Below are 21,091 nucleotides of genomic sequence, written 5' to 3'. Positions count from 1 at the left end.
TACTTAAATATGGATATGTCATGGAATCGATTAGCTTAGGGTCTGTTGTTTTATTTTATGTCTGGCCAAGTCTCCTGCTTTCAGGATGGGTAAAGTGGGCAGCAAGTTAGCATCTCCAAGAACCAGCATTTTCCTGGAGATTTCTTCATTGTATTACTGCTGCATCTCTTCACCAATCACCAATGCTGGCAATACCGATAATATGTTGCGCTTGTGCCTGTAATTTTTTTTCATTGTCTCTAAAAATCATTGTATTTTTTTATAAAGAAGAATACGGATGCTATGAGATCTGCTTTCTTAATTCCAGCTATGCAAACAGCCTGAAAAAAATGACACTGAACAAAAGGACCGGTATATGTACTCTACCTGGTTGTGTTTCTTCTATAGCAATTCATCCATCAAATACACATACACTGGTGGCAGCTGGAGACAGCCTTGGTAATGTGGTGTTGTGGGACCAGGTAATGATTGATATAATATAGTAGTAAATGCCAGCAACTCACTAGACAACAGCCCCTGTACGTGTGAACATGTATAACAAGTATAGGGGCTGTAGTCTTGTGAATCTGTAATCTAATAACCTTTAAGTTTGAATTGTTTTATCTTTTTGTTTGTTTGTTTTGTTTTCTTTTTGTTTTCTTTTTTTTTTTTATCCATCTTACGATCATCTCGTGATGTACAGTCACGGCCAAAAGTTTTGAGAATGACACAAATATTATATTCACATGTCCAATTAACACACAGATACGCTGCACATGAGACTTTATTGTCTCTCACACAGCATCTGAATACGATGAGCACGAGTGTTGGGTGATATACCTTATGTGCATTGTTATCCTGAAATTATTTTGGATAAAGAAAGTTTAAAAGAATTTATGGTGTGTATCCTCTGTTTTCTTGGATTATATTCACATGATCTGCTGCCCTCTGTTTTTTATGTGTGTTTGTCAGATGTTTTTTTATCACATACAGAAATATAATTGCAATCATATTATGAGTAACAAAAGCTTATATTGACAGTAAGAATGAGTTAATGCAGCAAGTCAATATTTACAGTGTTGACCCTTCTTCAGGACCTCTGCAATTCTCCCTGGCATGCTCTCAATCTACTTCTGGACCAAATCCTGACTGATAGCAGTCCATTCTTGCACAATCAATGCTTGTATTTTGTTGGTTTTTGTTTGTCCATCCGTCTCTTGATGATTGACCACAAGTTCTCAATGGGATTAAGTCCTGGGGCATTTCCATGCCATGGACCTAAAATCTCTATGTTTTGTTCCCTGAGCCATTAAGCTATCACCTTTGCTTTATGGCAAGGTGCTCCATCATGCTGGAAAAGGAGAAGTTGCTCTTGGAGGACATTCTGGTACCATTCTTTATTCATGGCTGTGTTTTTAGGCAAGACTGTGAGAGAGCCAATTCCCTTGGCTGAGAAGCAACCCCACACATGAATGGTTTCAGGATGCTTTACAGTTGGCATGAGACAAGACTGGTGGTAGCGCTCACCTCGTCTGTTCCGGATAAGCTGTTTTCCAGATGTCCCAAACAATCGGAAAGGGGATTCATCAGAGAAAATGACTTTACCCCAGTCCTTAGCAGTCCACTCCCTGTACCTTTTGCAGAATATCAGTCTGCCCCTGATGTTTTTTTCTGGACAGAAGTGGCTTCTTTGCTGCCCTCCTTGAGACCAGGCCTTGCTCCAAGAGTCTCCGCCTCACAGTGCGTGCAGAGCGTGCGCCTCACCTACCTGCTGCCATTCCTGAGCAAGCTCTGCACTGCTGGTAGCCTGATCCTGCAGCTGTAACACTTTTTTAAGAGACTGTCCTAGCGCTTGCTGGTCTTTCTTGGGCGCCCTGGAGCCTTTTTGGCAACAATGGAACCTCTCTCCTTGATGTCTTGATGATGCGATAGATTGTTGACTGAGGTGCAATCTTTCTAGCTGCGATACTCTTCCCTGTTATGCCATTTTTTGTGCAGTGCAATGATGACTGCACATTTTTTTTTAGAGATAACCATGGTTAACAGAAGAGAAACAATGATGCCAAGCACCAGCCTCCTTTTAAAGTGTCCAGTGGTGTCATTCTTACTTAATCATGACAGATTGATCTCCAGCCCTGTCCTTATCAACACCCACACCTGTGTTAATGGAGCAATGACTGAAACGATGTTAGCTGGTCCTGGACTGCAATAATGTTGAAATGTGTTTTGGGGGATTAAGTTAATTTTCTAGGCAAATATTGACTTTGCAAGTAATTGCTGTTAAGCTGATCACTCTTTATAACATTCTGGAGTATATGCAAATTTCCATTTTAAAAACTGAAGCAGTAGACTTTGTAAAAATTTTATATTTTTATCATTCTCAAAACTTTTGGCCATGACTGTACATGTTGCCATAGTTGTTTGCAACATTAATTTCAGCTTTTGGTGCCTGTTGGGAGGGAGGCAGCTTACTTTACAGTATTTTTTTGCACTCCTGCCTAAACCTTTTACACTGTCCTATATATATGTGTGTGTGTATATCTAGTTATATTAGATGTTCTCATTCCACTTATATTGCCTTGTGTATTTCTTTCCAGAATCACCAGTCACCAGGGTTATATACATTTCCACTTTATTCTCAAGAAACCAGGTGTGTTGCTTTCCCACCTTCCAATTCCAAACATTTGCTGTCTCTTGGTCTTGAAGGGAGAATGCTTTGTGGAGACGTAACTCGCTCTGTTTTCGATGAGGTAAATACTTGCTCATGTACGTACATTATCTTAGGACATGTTCACACTGAGAAATAGGCGAGGAATTTCAAACGGAATACACGCTTAATTCTTTTTTTAAACATTCTTTATTTAAGATATTTTCTCATTTCATAAATACATAGAAACAGACTGACTTTGATCATAAACCGGTAATATTTTCCTCCTAACGAAACAAGTACATAAAACAAGGAGGACAAACGGCCTGTCTGAGGCAGGTAGGCAACCCATCTGTGTATAATGTTCCGGTGGAAATCATGGGCAGGACCCAAGATGGGGGAGCATCAGGGGAGGTCCTTCAACCAAGATTCGGGGTGTAAGTCCCACCTAGGGAGGGGAGCAGCATAGTAGGCAATGTATGGAAGTGGGTTATCCTGTCCCTTTTAGTGATGTCAGAAGCATGGGCAAGGCCTTTTAGGGGAAGAACGATGTAACTGGAAAACAGGGAGAGACGGTAGACACATACAGACATCAACAAGAGGGTGGGAGTGGGGGGGGGGTGGTTGGGGGGTCGCTGCTAGCATTTCACGTGGAAGATGAATAGCGGTGGGGTGCGCAACGGTCTCTGGGAGCAATCTATTCTACAGAGTGAGTTGGTGGGTCTCGGCGTATTGTGTCCAAGGAGCCCATGTCTTTAAGAACGTGGTGTGGGTGCGCGTGGTCCAACTCGCTAACTCCTCCATAGTGCGCATACTGTCTATCTTAGCGTACCATGTTGATATAGGGGGTGGTATAGATTGTTTCCAATAAGTTGGAATAAGTAGCTTTGCAGCAGTGAGGAGGTGGACCAACAGACTCTGTTTGGACAAATGGGTGTCAGAGGGGGGCAGCCATAGGAGTACTAGTTGTGAAGTTATAACAATAGGTTCGCCACACATCTCCTTAATGGCTGCAATCACCTGCGTCCAGAAGGGGGTGAGGAGGGGAGAATACACGCTTAATTCTACGCATATTCCGGTTGAAATTCCCCTGTAACATATGTACAGAGCCAATGGGAATGGGATATTCCGCTCTGTTGTTCACACGGCAGAATTTACACATGGAATGTACCACCACAGATCCATTTTCCACCCAAAGAATTGACATGTTAGTTCTTTTGGCAAATTCATCTAGAGCAGGGATAGGGAACCTTCGGCCCTCCAGCTGTTGCAAAACTACAATACCCATCATGCCTGGACAGCCGAAGCTTTAGCTTCGGCTGTCCAGGCATGATGGGATTGCAGTTTTGCAACAGCTGGAGGGCCGAAGGTTCCCTATCCCTGATCTAGAGAAATCCCATAGAAGTCATCAGGGCTTTAAATTTCCGCTTCCCGCTCGCCTTCCGCACCTCTATCGCCAGAGCTATTTCTTCTCTTATTCCTCAGTGTGAACATACCCTTAAACTTCCAAAGAGAATCTTTCATATATCACCAGTAAACATGAAACCTGTTGCACAAAAGGATTTCCAAAATGTTAAAATAAAATGTGAATTATTTTACAAGGGGGGAATGTTCTGGTATTCTGCACACTTCATAAAACATTCTGTATGATTCTCTGTAGGTTTTCAACATGGAAAGAGATCTTACCTCCTTTGACTTCCTGTCAGATGATGGTTCTGTCCTTCTAGTTAGTCATTACAAATCCCAGCTTTCAGTGGTGGACCGCAGGACACCGACATATACATCCAATGTTTCCGGTCACTTGCACTTGGTGGGAATCCGATCTGTTAATGTGCATCCTCTCAAAAGGGAACTGTGTGTGGTTGCTTCATTGCAGTAAGCTTGTGCCAATATAACTTTCTTTTACTTATAATCTTTAGTAGATAATCCATATGTATCTACATATTTTGGGCATATTTCTATGCATAAATTTTGGGGTATTAAAATGGCTCTTCAGTTGTGGACATTAGAATGCAGATGCTTATGGAAAGACAGGAGATTGGGGCCAATAAGTAACCTTTTTCCTTTTTTTTTTTTTTTTTTTTTTTTTTAACCCCTTAAGGTCTGAGACAATTTTTGTTTTTGCATTTTCATTTTTTCCTCCTTGTTTAAAAGGCCATAGCACTTGCATTGTTTCACCCACAAACCCAAATGAGACCTTTTTTTTGTGACACCAATTGTACTATTCAATGACAGACTTAGTTTTTCCATAAATTACTTGTGCGCTGAAATTGAAAAGCATTTTTTTGTGTTTATGCTGTTTGGCCTATGGTAAAACTGACATCTATGTTATCTATGTTCCTTAAGTCAGCACGATTACGACGATAGGCAACTAATATATCTTTTATTTTATTTGATGGCTTTTAAAAAATTAAAACCTTTTTTAAAAAACTAAATGTTGTTAAAATTGCTCTTAAAATTGCTCTATTACCATCCTTAGAATGCTTTTATTTTTTGGCCTATGGTGTCATTTATTCCACCCAGATCTGCACTTTCTATTGGTAGCTTGCTTCGTGTATATGCGACTTTTTGATCACTTTTTATTGCAATTTTTCCGGATTTGATGCAACAAATTTAGTAACTTGGCATTTTTTGGCATTTACCGTGTAAGGTCAGGGGTGTGATAATTTAATAGTTTGGGCGATTCCACATGCCGTTTATTTATTTTTTATTTGTAAATAGGGAAAAGGAGGGGGGGGATTTAAACTTTTATTATTGGGGACTTCTATGATAACTGCACTGATACTGCGTTGATCTATGAGATCAGTGCTCGATTACCACTGGTCTGCTGGGGCCCATAGTAATTGAGGGCCAAGCTGAGATTAGCAGCATTGTGTCTTGACTGATTGACAATTAGAGAAAGATATACGGCCCATAACAACGATTTTACCCTTTTTCACAGGCCGATTATTGGGTAAATTAGCGTTGGGGGGGGGGGGGGGCAGTTTTTTCTTGCTTTGTTTTTTCATCTTTAATACTTAGTGTTCCTTTAATATTTTAGATGGTTCTGGTTATTTGCACAGTTCTCCTATTTTTTTCTTATGAATTTCTTACAGCGGTAATGTTATCTATGATGTGCGAAAGCTCAGCATGATCATGACCAAGCCAGTATTGAGCTTACAGGAAGGCATCAGTTGTGTGTCTGCGTCCTTCTCCCCGGCCACAGGAAAAAACGTCCTTACCCTTTTTTGGGATTCAACCCTTCGGTAAGCTTTGACAGATGCTGTAACTCAAAAACACTTTTGTAATGTATTCTTTTTGCCTGTCATTGACCTACTATGTAACACAGGAGTGGACACATTACTGTAGATCTCAGGGGCCTGTTAAATTCAGAAGCTGAGGACAGAAAATGTACAAAAAGTGGAATAATTATGTATATGCCTTCCCAGACACAAACTAACCGATTGCTGACAGTTCCTGAACTTGTAAATAACTAAGCAGGAGCCTAATGCCTGCCAAATATCAGTAGTAGTGCAAAGCATATCAAGAGTAAAGTGACTGGCATTCTTTATACTGAATTTATCCATACAGTGTGTGGTGTCTCCGGACACCCTGGAAGAGATTCGGGAGGTTCCTTGAGGAGTGAAAACAAAGAACAAAAAGAAAGGCAGGCCAATTTCTCATGGATTCCCACAGAGGCAGCAGCCGAAAGTACTCTGCGTTCCAACTCATGGAGCACATGGAGAAAACCATCTCATGATCGACCCCGAGCGGTCACATGATCAGACCACATCACATGATCAGACCAAAACCAGGAGTCATATTGTGTGATTACTAATCTATTAGGCATAAGTGTCATGTGATGTGTCTTTTAACGAGAATCCTATATGACATAAGTGTCACTAGAAATGGTAAAATAAACAGGAAATAGAAAGATATACAATAAAATACAAATATATTGTGTTGCTATAAGAACAAGGCTAAGTGGTATATGCAGACCCAATATATAAATGTAAAAAAAAAAATTTTTTTTTCTTCCCTTTTCCTTTCCCTTTTTTGCCCCCTTTCTTATACCAAATAGCTGAACTATTGAGTGAAATTAAACAGTAATGGTACAAACAAATATACATGACTGGACCTATAACCTTAAAAATATATATAAAACAATACATATATCTAGATAAAATTATACGACCAACTTATTGTACTTAAACCTAGTGCCTTCCAGTTCCACTCAAAGGCTTCATTTAGTCCTAATGGCTCCATACAATTTAGCTTATAAATCCAGTACATTTCACGCTTGCGTAACATTCCCAATCGATCGGTGCTGGATTTCTTTGTGTTCAATAGGAATAAACGAAAACTCCTTAAAGTAACAATTATGATGTTCCTTGCCGTGTCTTCAAACACTATGTAGCTCAAAGCCTCTTGTGACATTTGAGCGATGCTTATTAATCCGAGTGCGAAGTTTCATAGATGTTCTCCCAACATATTGTAAATTGCATGTGCACTGTAAAACATAGATCACATACTCAGACCCACAGTTTTTCAATATGTTTGGATAGGGAAGCTCTCGCCTGTGGTTGTACTAGTGATGGTATTCTGTCCTTGGACAATACTAGAACAGCATTTACAACTAATACCCCCACATCTATAGGTGCCATTCTGCTTTAAGGTATTCTTAGTATTGGATGTTCCAGCTGTGACTGGGCGCAACCGACTGGGAGCTACAATACTTTTGATGTTCCTAGCCCTTCTAAATAAAATTCGTGGACTCTTGGGGAGCACTTTCATTAATAGGGGATCATTCAATAATATATGCCAATGCTTTTTCAGAATTTGGCGTATCACCCCATGTGATTGATGGAACGTAGTGATAAAATTACATTCAGTATGTCCGTCACCAGTTGATGGTTCTCTAGGTTTCAAACAATCTTGCTGAGACTGAGCCCTAGGCCTTGAGAAGTGAAATCATAGTCACTTTGGAGGAGTTCATGGTAAACTTGGGAATGCTGAATCCTGGCAACATTCTGCCACCCTCCCATAGCAGGCGGCTTCACTACTGGCTGTAATAGTGACACAATGGTGTAATGTTCTAAGTTGTTCCATGTGCTTCATGTTCCAGTTTAGAATAGGGGAGAAGTTACCCATTGCAAGCAGTACAATTTTACCTACTTTGGCATATGGCATTTGTTGCTATAAGGATCTAAACATTTGTTTATATGCAAAGCCACTAGTGTATATTAGAGTGAGTTGTGTATATATTGTATATATTTTATTAACAGATGTAATTCCACGCTCATTCGATCACAAAATCCATGTGACATCTCATTCTGTAGCCCCTCTATCTGCCCTCCTAAACAGAACCATAATATAAGATGACATCTTTAACATGAAAGATTGTTTTATTTGGTTGTAAAGATAGATGTTGGTATTTTTGTTCTTTCTTTTCCATATATCTTCCCCCCTCCCCCCCCCCCCCCCCCCCCATTTGTATACTGGAACACAGTAATGTTAAAATGTGCTTTATTTTGTCTTTGTAGGGTGTTTGGAATTAAAGACTTTAAACAGAATGCAAATCTTGTCAGCACTATAATGAGGTATACATATTCATTTTACTTTAAGACTATGGACACCTTTGCACGGAAGTTTTTGGTTTTTTTCCCACTTGTTTCCTAAATGTAAAATTAAGCCACTTTGTAAATAGTCATTAGAAATTTCCTAGCTTTTTGCAGCTTAGCAAAAGATTAGTTCTTCAGACAGATTTTCTGCTCTCCCAGTATTAGAGATCGTACTGTATCAGGGAGTGGGAGCGAGTAAATATGTCCATACTCCTTTAATAACTGACAACCAAACAACCATTTTTTTATAGGATATAATAACCCTATAGCCATGCCAGTTATGGTGTGCCATAGCAAATACAGACTGTACGTATTTTATAATCATACCACTCGTGTCACTCCTCCTCCTCTTTGCAGTCAAACCACTGTGGACAAGAGCTGAAGGCATTGCCCATATAGTAGCCTTGGTGGTCTCTACATTCATTCAGGACCCGAGAATTCTGAGCGGCCACTCCAGCTGTTATGCCTGTGGCTCTCAATGTTTATCTGCCTATACCCTGTCTGACAATGTATGTTGGGTTGTCAAGGTTATTTCTGCCCAACAGCAATGCAGGAAGTTAAAGGAGTTGACTGGCCAGGACCCCCTTTTCTTTTTTTTTTTTACAATGACAGAGGGAGAGGGTGTATGAAAACAAATAATAATAAAGTCCAGTTATCTTCTCTGCTTCAGCACATATCGGCATTCCACAGCTCCGGTCCCCGGACACTTCCTGGTCTGAGATGGGACTTGAGACAAGACCTCCTAGGCCTGCGCAGCCATTCAGAAGTGGGACACCGCTACAGCCACTGAATGGCTGAGCAGCCTGGAACCTCGTGTCTCAAGTCCTATTTCAGACCAGGAAGCGGCCAGTGATCGGAGCATTCCCTGGGCATTGTGTAAAAAGGGGTTCCGGGCGGATTACTCCTTTACTAGGCAGTGGGTATGCAAAAGGGGAAACCTGTGACAGAAATCAGAATTGTCTTGCTTCACTCTTGCTAATCCTGAATCTTTGTAGTTCCTGTGTAATGTTTTAGTTGGGTATCACTTCTGTAACTTCACTGCATGCCTCTTTTTCAGACCTAAAAGGATGCGATATAACTGCTTTGCACCAGCTGCGTGGGACCCCAGGCAAGAAAACTGCCTTGCTGAAGGCCGTATTAGCAAGGGCCAAATAAATATTCGCCACATGAAGGGACAAATTGTAAAAACACTTTTAATTACTGGTACTCCTAGTGCCATTGCCATGCATCCCACCAGAAACCTGCTGGCCGCAGGGATGCAAGATACAAGAAGTCTGTGTGTGTGGAAGGAACAGACAAATTAAGGATACACCTGGAGATAACCAATTTTGAACTTCTTTTGAAATTTTTTTTTTTAATTCAGGTGATTTATGAAAATTTGCAGTTTGTTCATTATTATACAGTTCTACAACTTGCTTCCTCCGGTTTTTATCGGTTTATATACCACCCAGGGTATGTTGAAAACTTTTTAATTATTTTTTAAAGTGCATCCTAAAGAGGTTTTCCTAACAGGATAGGTAACAATTGTCCGATCAGTGGGTGCCTGATGTCTGGGAACCCCCCCCAATCACAAGGACAGTGGTCTTGTGCAGTGCCCTCAACCCCAGTGGTCAAGTTTGCAGTCTACTATTTCATTCAGTTACTGTAGGAAAGGTGAAGATAGCCCAACGCTGTAACTCGCTGTCTCCATTTGTATTATAGAGATGGAATAGTAACGGCGCATATGATGCACCACTGCTTCATTCACATGGGTGGGCACAGGACCCCCATTCTTGTGATTGGTAGGTGTCACAGATATTAGGTCTTCTCCAATTAGAAACTTATGCGCTATCCTATAGAGAAATGAAATGAAGATATTCAGAAAATTCATTAGCAATCTTTTGCTGTTATGTTTGTACTGCTGCTATTTAGATCTATGTGATCACAAACAATGTGTCCAGCACTTATATTTCATTAACTTCTAAGAAATGTACATGAAGAGGAGGACAGATGAAATAGTTAAAGGGAAACTGACAGCACAGATATGCATATATACGTGCTGCTAGTCTCCCATTGCCGTTCCCACGAGCCAAGCATACTTGCCATCCATGCTGCTCTGTTATTCAACGCCTTCACGAAAAAGTCTGTATCCCCGAGCTGACAATGTCACAGTGGTGTGTCTATGACCCGGTCTGCGCCTGCCCTTCATGGTCTCTACCTGTGCCGCTGTCCATGCGATGCTGTATATTGTGACTGTTGCCAGCCAGCTGTCTATCATTTCAGAGGAGGTAGACTGTGGCCTGCAGCTACAGCATTGGATGGAGAGTGGCAAGGTGGGCGCAGTCAGTGTCACAGACACACCAGTGTGACACTGTCAGCTCTGGGATAAAAATTGTTTTTTGTGAATATGCCGGATTACAGAGCATTATGGATGTCCTGCTTGTGTGAATGGTAATGGGAAACTGGCAGCACTTTTATATGCATATCCGTGCTGTCAGTCTCTCATTAATGATTTATGATCGGACTACACAGGGTTTCTTAGTAACTGTTGAAACCAGGGCTGTGGAGTCGGTAAGCCACAGCTCCGACTCCTGAATTTTATCAGGACCGACTCCCGACTCTGACTCCTGCTCCTTCATAAATGGCAAGTCATATACCAGGGGAGTTATCTATCACACTGGCTCAGCAGCTTCTCCCTAATGTCCTACATGATCCTGGGGCGACTTCTGAGAGAACAAGGAAAGATATAAAGCCGCTTCTCCTGTGTGTGCAGTGGATGCAGCCAGTCTCCAGCCTCCATGTCCTGAACTACTCACAACTAGACTAGATGGAGCAGGTGGTCTTTTCCTGCTCACAATCTTCTATGTTTCTAACTAAATATTCACTATACACACAAACACTGCTAAAAATGCCAGAATAAACTGCCAAATAGTAACAGACAACTTTTCCCCGACCACCTTTATCTAATAGGACCAGTGTCCTATTAGAATGTTGCTCATAATATATATAACTTATAAAATTCATATCAAAACTCAATTTTAAATTGTTCTAAGAATTTTTTTAAATGAAGTCGTTACATTTTTTCCGACTCCAGCTAAAACTAGTTCCGACTCCACAGCCCTGGTTGAAACATGTCCATAGTCTGTAAAAATGCTGTGTACAAGACTTAGGGTCCATTTACACAGAAAGATTATCTGCCAAAGATTTGAAGCCAAAGCCAGGAATGGATGTTTATAGTCTGTTTCTGGCTTTGGCTTCAAATCTTTGGCAGATAATCTGTCAGATAATCTTTCTGTGTAAATGGATGGTGCGATGGCTTTATTTTTCATTTCCAGAGGATTGCAGAAATAGATTTATTACTTGCACATTAACTCACCAGTTCTTATACCTATTTCATTTAATGCCATTGTTACCTGTTCTGTTCCATATTAAATACAATTTGCTACTGTATGTGCATTAGAACTGTGTATACCTTGTTTTCCACTTGCATTCATTTGATTCTGTATATTCTTATTATCTTCTGGTGTCCAATTATTACGTTTAGTTAAGAAAAAAATAGTTTTCTATGACTAACCTTGTAAGTACTAGTGCAGAATTATGAAGGCAGCTGTGGCTCACAATCCTGAAACTAAATGGCAGTGTTGATGAACTATATTAATGTTCATAAAAGGATTAGGGGCTCCCCACATTAATAGTAAGACCTCATTTTTGCAGTGATGAATGGCACACAGGGACGTACAGTACATGTCACTCCTCTGTAACACATTGGAGGCACATTAGAGAAGAAGAATTGGCTTTGGCGCCAGGACAACATTTTTCTGTTTATAAGGCTTATTCATTCATCACTGCAGTATGGTTTCTTGGCAGATTCATCTTGCAGTCTTATTTATTCATGTTTGACTACAATACACGTGCACAGAAAAGAATATGAGGAGAGTACATGAGCAGGGAATTTATAAAGGCTGTATGAGGCTTTTGTGGTGTACAAGAGTTGCTGGCTTTAGGGTATATTCACACGGGCGGGCTCGCAGCGAGATTCTCGCTGCGAGCCCGGCAGGTCCTGTCAGTTCCCATAAACTACATACTTGCTGCGGTCTAAACGACCGCAGCGAGTATGTAATTTACCGCGCTTAACCCCTTCTACTCCCGCCGGCTCCCCCGCTGTAAGCAGCATACATTACCTGTCCTTGCTGCACGGGTCCGGCGTCCTGCTCTCCCGTCCGGCCAATCAGTGGCTGCGGCTGGGCAACACACTAATTGGCCGGACGGGAGAGCAGGACGCCGGACCCGTGCAGCAAGGACAGGTAATGTATGCTGCTTACAGCGGGGGAGCCGGCGGGAGTAGAAGGGGTTAAGCGCGGTAAATTACATACTCGCTGCGGTCGTTTAGACCGCAGCAAGTATGTAGTTTATGGGAACTGACAGGACCTGCCGGGCTCGCAGCGAGAATCTCGCTGCGAGCCCGTCCGTGTGAATATACCCTTAAAAACAAAAAACACCTTTTTACAACACCTAGTGTAGGCTTCTTTTCCAAACAGTGGAGTGGGATAGGCCTCCCATGACTTGGTGCTTTTAAAGGGGGTTTCCAGGAAATACTATTGATGGCCTATCCACATGATTGGCCACTTATAGTAGATTAGTAGGGTGCTGACACCTGACATCCCTGTTTTTTACTACACAGAGAAAAGGGCCAGCAACACTTGGCTCTGTACCCCATGTGGTGGCATTAAGGCAGCCGATCATAAAAAAAATTTGCCCCATGATGTCTGACCCCATGTGATCTCTACAGAACAGGAAGTGTCAGTCTGTTATTAGGCGTGGTGCTCAGGATGATTTCATTTCTGTTAGTTTTTCTTTATTTGGGGACCTATCAGGTCCTTGGGGTCTCACAAACTGGCCCTGGGACCTGACAGATCAAGAGAACACCATTCTTACACTGTTCTTCTGTGTAGAGATGATCGCACACCGGAAAAAATTTGATTCCCGATGCCTTCCCGTTCCGTGGGGAAGGAGGAGAACAGCCCAAGTACTGCCTAGGTCAGTGATTTTCAACCAGTGTGCCGCGACACATGGTCGGGTGTGCCGCGGGGAAAGTTCCACAAACTATGGTGCCCCTGTGTTTTGTTCCCCGGCAATGCGCAGCGATCAGTGGCGGATTATAAGTATGGTGGAGAGAAGCATGGGGGGGAGAAATATGGCGGAGAGAAGCACAGAAGAGAAGCATGGGGGGGAGAAGTATGGTGGAGAGAAGCATGGGGGAGAAGTACAGGAGAGAAGTATGGGGGAGAAGTATGGTGGAGAGAAGCACAGGAGAGAAGTATGGTGGAGAGAAGCACAGGAGAGAAGCAGGGGGTTGAAGTATGGTGGAGAGAAGCAGGGGGTTGAAGTATGGTGGAGAGAAGCAGGGGGGAGAAGTATGGTGGAGAGAGGCACAGGAGAGAAGCATGGGGGAGAAGTATGGTGGAGAGAGGCACAGGAGAGAAGCATGGGGGAGAAGTATGGTGGAGAGAAACACAGGAGAGAAGCAGGGGGGAGAAGTATAGTGGAGAGAGGCAGGGGGGAGAAGCACAGGAGAGAAGTATGGTGGAGAGAAGCAGGGGGGAGAAGTATGGTGGAGAGAAGCACAGGAGAGAAGTAGGGGGAAGTATGGTGGAGAGAAGCACAGGGGGGAGAAGAAAACAGGCCCAGGTTTCACAATGAGTGAGTATAAATACATTTAGAATCTATATTATTAACTATATGTATAATATGTACTGTTTTAGTGTCATTTTGTGCCATTTTGGTTGGTGGTGTGCCCCGGGATTTTTTAAGTGTAAAAAGTGTGCCGCGGCTCAAAAAAGGTTGAAAATCACTGGCCTAGGTAATAGGCTGAATCCCGGAATTCCAGGTGGTACTCGGGCTGTCTCCTTCCCCACGGAACGGGAAGGGATCAGAAATGCGGAAGGTTCGACAAGGTTAGAGTTCGCTAAAACATTACTTTTTCCTGTGTTCGATTACCCTGTAATCCTACATGGCGAAGAAAATAAACTGTGGCTGTTACTGTTTTTCCCAGTTACAGCCAGTGCTTACTGTCTCAGTGCTCTGCCATACCTCATGCACTTAAGCTATCAATCACTACTGTCTATGCTGAAGGGGGCAGGGCATGGTGAGTGTAACCACTGACTGTAACTAAAAGAAACAATCATGGCTGCAGAGAATAAAGTTTATTTTTCTGCTCTATAGGAGCGCAGACTGCTCAGGAGAATTAGGGGTAAGTGTCTTTTTTTCAGCAATACATGGCCTTAATACAATAATGTTGGTAAACCTAAGGCCACACATAGACAGAAGATGCACCTTGGACTTACTAGATACATTTTGACCAGCGGCGAGGTAAGTGGCCAAGTAATCAGGAGGCATGTCCTCCCAAGACAACCAAAAGCCAATTATATTTAGGAGGTGGGCGTCACTTACATTATTTTAGGACATGTTTGTCTTCCAGGTCCCCCACTCTGTGCTCCACCTCCGTGGTTCTATCACTGACTTTACGTAAATCTTGGCGGAGGAACCCCACTTCTCCCTGCAAGCTGCCCACTTGTTGTGTAAGAGAAGAAACAGCAGCATTACATTTGGTGATAGAGGAGTTACATTGTGAGACTGCCAGCAAAATGTCTCTCAGTGTGGGTTCCTGTGGTGGAGTACTGCTCTGCTGTGCTTCCCCTGCCACAGCCTCCATGTATTCCTCCTCTCCCTCCTTGTCACTGCAGCCCCCCGACATGTCTGCCTCTGAAGGGGTAGTCTCTATGGGGCTTTCCTCTATATCTTCCCCCTCCACTGGATCATACCGGACACATCCATTGCTCATCCGTGGAGTCGGCGGTTTCTGGAACTCCACCAGCCTGGCAGCCGTCCCCGCAGTAAGCTGCCTTGTACTGCGTGGTGTGTGAAGTGGCGAGTCGGGGCCAACTTGGGCTTCTTGGCCGCCCGTTCCCGCCATCGATTTTGTCTTTTTGGGGACCCTTCCAGCCATTTGCCCGGTACCGGAATGCTTCCCGGGCTTCTCCGCACCCCTGGGAGCGTTTTCAGTGAGGATGGTGGCCCGCAGGAGTAGCAATGTGCCGGTATTCAGCGGGACCCGCGGGAGCTCTCAGAACTCGCGTCCGCTCACATGCCCGGCTAGGCTCCGCCCCCCCCCCCCCCCCCCCCATTTTAGGACATGCTTACACTGTTCATCATGTAGCCGAAAATCCACTTCTAATACACGCACAAGAGTGTGTAGATTTACCATATATCTTTACTTTTTTTTTAATGGGATTCTACCTGGCATCCACATTGAGACTTGATGTGTCAGTTCTTGATTTCTGTATATGTTCTATTTTATCAGTATTTTTTGTAGGTGAGGTCTCCAGAACTGGGCACAGTATTCCAGATGTGATCTCACCAGAGCTCTATACAGCGGGATCACAATCTCCCTCTTCCTACTGGTTATACCTCTAGCTATACAGCCCAGCATACGATCTCCCCACCGCCTGGTTGTCCTAAATCTTAGACCTAGTAGGCTAGCTTCCCCATGTGCATCAATGAGACTTGGGTGCCCATGGTCTCTATTAGTAAACGTTAAAGCTACAAAGTCACCATGGGGCATTTTTCAGAATATTTAGGGAAAAAAAAACAGTGATGTCTCGGGCATTCATAGTTCTAAGCTTCCTCCAGGGTGCGAGTAATGGAGGCAGCCACCTGACTCACTTTTACAGTGTCTGGTAGCTGGTACCGCCAATGTGCAGGAGGCTCAAGTAGAAGAGAAATGACTTCATGGTTAGTGCCACTGGACATTATCTCTCTTTACTTTCTCAGTACTGCGTATTCATAGCAATAAGAGTCCTTGTAATTGGAGGTGAGTGAACTTACAGAAAGACTGGGTTTGTGTGAACCTGAATGCTCATCATGTCAATCCCAGTAGCTGAAGAAGACGGATGCCATTATAGGGCTGCCTGGAAAACATGGATACTCACTGTAAGTTCACTCATCTCTTCTTATAATTCTGGGATTTAAATGCAAAAAAAACCCCACACTATTGGAAGAAGCTAAACTGCACATATAATATATTAGGAGCACAGAGTGCAAGTCATTGTCTTAGATTCAGTGAAGACAGCAGCTTTCACGATGCTGAACACATGTACTGTAGAACTGAAAGCAGAGACGTGAGCTGGAGTAGAGCGCAGTATCGGCAGTGATCGCCACTGGATTTCCCGGCTAAAAAGAAAAAAAGTGCATTGTAAGAGACATAGAAATGGAACTCTTAACATCAGAATTGTCCCGGCTTTGGTATTTTAGTTGCTTGTTAAAGCTAGGTGATAAATAAGCCGAAAAGAGTAAGTAAACAGGGTAAGTGTCAGCGCCTCCTAGTGGCAGCAGCCTATACCCATGGAATCTGTGTCCCTGAATAAGACGCATGAGAAAGAAAAGGTTTGGTGGTGGTTAGAAACTTTGCGAATACTTTTACAGAGAAGTAGATAGTTGGCAAGATCCTTTATTTTCTTCTATATTGGGTACTTGCATAGTGGAACATACAGTCTGTACAATTATTTGCCATGAAGCCATAAGCACTCTGTGTGTCAGCTTATTGTGGCCTCATACAGCATTATATTACGAGAGTATTCTTTCTTAGAATGTCATCGGATGGTACATGGCACAATCCAGCCAGAATCTATGGCTGTATATAACTTGTAACTAGAGATGAGCGAACCTGGAGCATGCTCGAGTCGATCCGAACCCAAACTTTCGGCATTTGATTAGCGGTGGCTAATGAACTTGGATAAAGCCCTAAGGCTATGTGGAAAACATTGATATAGTCATTGGCTGTATCCATGTTTTCCAGACAACCTTAGAGCTTTATCCAAGCTCAGCAGCCCCAGATAATCAAATACCGAACGTTCGGGTTCGGATCGACTCGAACCCGAACCCGGTTCGCTCATCTCTACTTGTAACTGATACGGAGCAATAATATATCCATATGCCTGACCCTATATTTCTTTTGTATATATTTTAAGAAAACATTGATCATCTGAAAAGATACAAAGAGACTATAGAAGAATAGAAATATTAGTCACAGTGACATCAGGATGAGATACAATGATAGAAACCTGAATGGGAATGAAAATCCAAATGACTGGAGATTAGAGATGAGCGAACCGGGTTCGAGTCGATCTGAAAGTTCGGTATTTGATTAGCGGGGGCTGCTGAACTTGGAAAAAGCTCTAAGGGCCCTATTCCACGGGACGATTATCGTTTGGATAATCGTTAACGATTAACGATCTCAAACGACCGCTATTGCGAAAGACCTGAAAACGTTCACTCATTTCCATGGAACGATAATCGTTACTTATGATCGTAATTGCGATCGTTTCTCTTCGCTATTTATTCGCTATTGCGTTCGTATCTATTGAGAACGACCGAACGATGTCTTATTCAATGCGAACGATTTGCGAACGAGCAACGATAAAAATAGGTCCAGGTCTTATTAAACGATCAACGATTTCTCGTTCGGTCGTTAATCGTTAACTGCATTTCAACCGAACGATTATCGTTCAGATTCGAACGATTTAACGATAATCTGAACGATAATCGTCCCGTGGAATAGGGCCCTAAGGTTGTCTGGAAAACATGGATAAAGGGCCCTATTCCACCGGACGATTATCGTTAGCATAATCGTTAACGATTAACGATCTCAAACGACCGCTATTGCGAAAGACCTGAAAACGTTCACTCATTTCCATGGAACGATAATCGTTACTTATGATCGTAATTGCGATCGTTTCTTCTTCCGTATTTCTTCGCTATTGCGTTCGTATCTATTGCGAACGACCGAACGATGTCTTATTCAATGCGAACGATTTGCGAACGTTTTGCAAACGAGCAACGATAAAAATAGGTCCAGGTCTTATAAAGCGATCAACGATTTCTCGTTCGGTCGTTAATCGTTACTGCATTTCAAACGAACGATTATCGTTTAGATTCGAACGATTTAACGATAATCTGAACGATAATCGTCCGGTGGAATAGGGCCCAAAGCCAATGACTATATCCATGTTTTCCACATAGCCTTAGGGCTTTATCCAACTTCAGCAGCCACCGCTAATCAAATGCCGAACGATCGGGTTCAGATGGACTCGAGCATGCTCCAGGTTCGCTCATCTCTACTGGAGATGCAATATTCCTAGCATACTGTTATTAGCTAACAAATCCACCCCATTCTCTGCATTTATAGCTATTCATACCTCTGTATATCTGGTTTCCACTATCTTCGATGAGCGCCAGTGTAAGAGCTTTTATCTGCTCACTATCCAACAGCTTCATTTGTTGGCTTGTAACCGCTTTGGCCTGAGACCAGGAGAACAGCTGAAGCTGCTGCACAGAGAACGATACCTAGAAAAATGGAGGGGTTACTAAATCATGGCAGGGAATTTGTCACATTTAGACAAAAAGGGGCTTTTTTAACCATAAAACCATGTTCTTGTAGTTTTCACATGGCGGTACAGGAACCATAGGGGTATAGGTGGGGTGCCCCTTCAGACGGAAGTCAAACTTTGTAGAAGAGTGAATCTTATGGCAGGGTGGTTGATGAGTCAGGAATAGAGATGAGCGAACCTGGAGCATGCTCGAGTCGATCCGAACCCGATCGTTCGGCATTTGATTAGCGGTGGCTGCTTAACTTGGATAAAGCCCTAAGGCTATGTGGAAATCATGGATATAGTCATTGGCTGTATCCATGTTTTCCAGACAACCTTAGAGCTTTATCCAAGTTCAGCAGCCCCAGCTAATCAAATACCGAACCTTCTGGTTCGGATTGACTCGAACCCAAACCCGGTTCGCTCATCTCTAGTCAGGATGTGAACTCAAGCCAGGAGGTGTGCAATTTTGTGGTCCAGCCTTCTTGACACATGATTTTGTAGGTACCTCCTTCACGCCAGGTAAGATACAGTTTGGTTTTATACCCTAACAGCTACTAAATGGTTTATAGCTGTTTTATGGTAGAGTAGAACAGAGCTTCCTATGGACACTAAGCTCAGTGCTAGAAGGATTGTATAGCCTGCTGAATGCAGCCGCCTATACCCCATGGTTCCTGTGCTTCCAAAAGAAACAAGAAATAGGTTAAACTTACTGCAAACTTATTAGGATGGATGAGAGATATTGCAAGAGGCGTAAGACCTTGGATTTGCTCGAGGACGAGGGCAGAAAGCTCCATATCTTGCAGGCCGGCTATAAAAAAACCCCAGTAACATAGTCAGTAAAGCTGAAAGATTTCCATCACATGAAGGGCGACATTTATTAAGTCCGGCGTTTTCTGGGACTAAAAAATGTCCCCGCAGCTCCGACACTACGGAGATTTATGTAGAGGCGCACTGCCTCTACATAAATCCTGGGCGTGCGAGTGCATGCGCCAGGAAGCCTACCCCAGCTCAGAGCTGGAGTAGGTTTCCTGACTATTTTATGGCGAACAAAATGATAAATTGGGCAGACTCTAAGTCTGTGTCCCCCATTCAGCCCCCTCCACACCACACCCCTCGCCCCCCTGGCGTACCGGGCGGAAAATGGCCAGATGCAAATATTTATTCGCATCTGGCCATTTGCCGACAAAAAAATATGCATTTTATTAATGATAAATGTCCCCCTAAGTGTTGTTTCCCAAGAAAGCAAACAACTATGAAGTACACGCCTCATCCTAGGGATAAAAGCTTACTTCCTGGCCAGATAAATTCCTGGATCAATAACCAGGCAATAACTAGGCTCTGTTCACATCAGAGGTCTAGGTTTGTTATATGTCAAGTATATCTATATGGCTCCATTTATCAGACAAATGCCAAAGAGTGTCATCCATCATATCAGCATACAGTACAATACATTGCTGTAGAGGATAATGTCATAGATGGTTTTTTTTTGACATGGCAGCCTGTGGGGGTAGAGGAGGTATATACATGGACAAATCCTCCCGTCATACACCTGATGGAAGGTTTAAATGTAATGGAACCAGAGCCTCATTTGTATTATTATTACTTTCCGGAAAGGCATATTGGGGGAGATTTATCAAACATGGTGTAAAGTGAAACTGGCTCAGTTGCCCCTAGCAACCAATCAGATTCCACCTTTCATTCCTCACAGATTCTTTGAAAAATGAAAGGTGGAATCTGATTGGTTGCTAGGGGCAACTGAGCCAGTTTCACTTTACACCATGTTTGATAAATCTCCCCCATTGAGTCTTTTAAACTTACGGCCCTTTTACAGCCACAGATATCTGACCAATTTATATTCAGTAATTCAATAATCTGTAAGATAAATTGGTCAGGCATCTGTATGTATAAAGGACCCTTAGGGTCCTTAAACACGAGAGATTTATTTGACAGATTTTTGAAGCCCAAGCCAGGAATGGGTTTGAAAAGAGGAGAAATCTTAGTCTTTCCTTTATGACCTGTTCTCTGTTTATAGTTCCTGGCTTTGGCTTCAAAAATCTGTCAGATATATCTGTCTGTTAGAGATTAGATCATCCCTAAGCCATTTTGACCATGTTTGATTATCTTTCTTGGCACTGCAACATGTCATATAAGGTTACAAATAAATACAAGTCTACATGGAAATGCATCTCACCAGCTACTGATCCAATCTCAAGAAAAACATCTTCTGTCCATCCACTGACTGGTCCAAACGTGTCACTACCAGTGCAGAGCCGTACAAGTGTCTCAAACTGCTGCTCAGTGCAGCCAAGAGCAAGGTGGCCTAGATACAATACTGCTGAGCTAAAGCCAAGAGAAAAGGGAACACCACAGAAGTGACCACAGTTATATCATAGATAGCGTTGAGGGAACCTGTCAAACTGTTTGGGTTCTGCAATGTTGTCTGAACCTGAATGCTTGGC

At 42.8% G+C, this 21,091-nt stretch overlaps 2 protein-coding genes across 4 annotated transcripts in view; one reads left to right on the top strand and one right to left on the bottom strand.

The window, feature by feature from the left end:
• Positions 1-9,640, top strand: part of WDR76 (WD repeat domain 76) — a 32,053-nt gene extending 22,413 nt beyond the window's left edge. For all 3 annotated transcript variants that reach the window (XM_069986673.1, XM_069986665.1, XM_069986656.1), the window contains 6 exons: positions 308-461; positions 2,577-2,729; positions 4,287-4,501; positions 5,722-5,871; positions 8,149-8,205; positions 9,284-9,640. In XM_069986673.1, the coding sequence (XP_069842774.1) occupies positions 308-461; positions 2,577-2,729; positions 4,287-4,501; positions 5,722-5,871; positions 8,149-8,205; positions 9,284-9,530 (976 nt within the window). In that variant the 3' untranslated portion in view covers positions 9,531-9,640. The remainder of the gene's footprint in view (positions 1-307; positions 462-2,576; positions 2,730-4,286; positions 4,502-5,721; positions 5,872-8,148; positions 8,206-9,283) is intronic.
• A 6,699-nt stretch (positions 9,641-16,339) lies between these two features.
• Positions 16,340-20,880, bottom strand: LOC138783809 (putative stereocilin-like protein). The gene is made up of 4 exons (XM_069958984.1): positions 20,824-20,880; positions 19,343-19,440; positions 18,459-18,606; positions 16,340-16,434 (listed from the first exon to the last, which is right to left on the bottom strand). Exons 2-4 carry the CDS (start codon positions 19,424-19,426, stop codon positions 16,340-16,342), a joined length of 327 nt encoding a protein of 108 aa, XP_069815085.1. The 5' UTR covers positions 19,427-19,440; positions 20,824-20,880.
• Between the last annotated feature and the right edge of the window lie 211 nt (positions 20,881-21,091).

Source organism: Dendropsophus ebraccatus, chromosome 1, assembly GCF_027789765.1.
Source record: "Dendropsophus ebraccatus isolate aDenEbr1 chromosome 1, aDenEbr1.pat, whole genome shotgun sequence".
Taxonomy (NCBI): Eukaryota; Metazoa; Chordata; class Amphibia; order Anura; family Hylidae; genus Dendropsophus; species Dendropsophus ebraccatus.
Note: the sequence above shows the minus strand (reverse complement) of the source record. Positions and strands in the feature narration are given on the sequence as shown.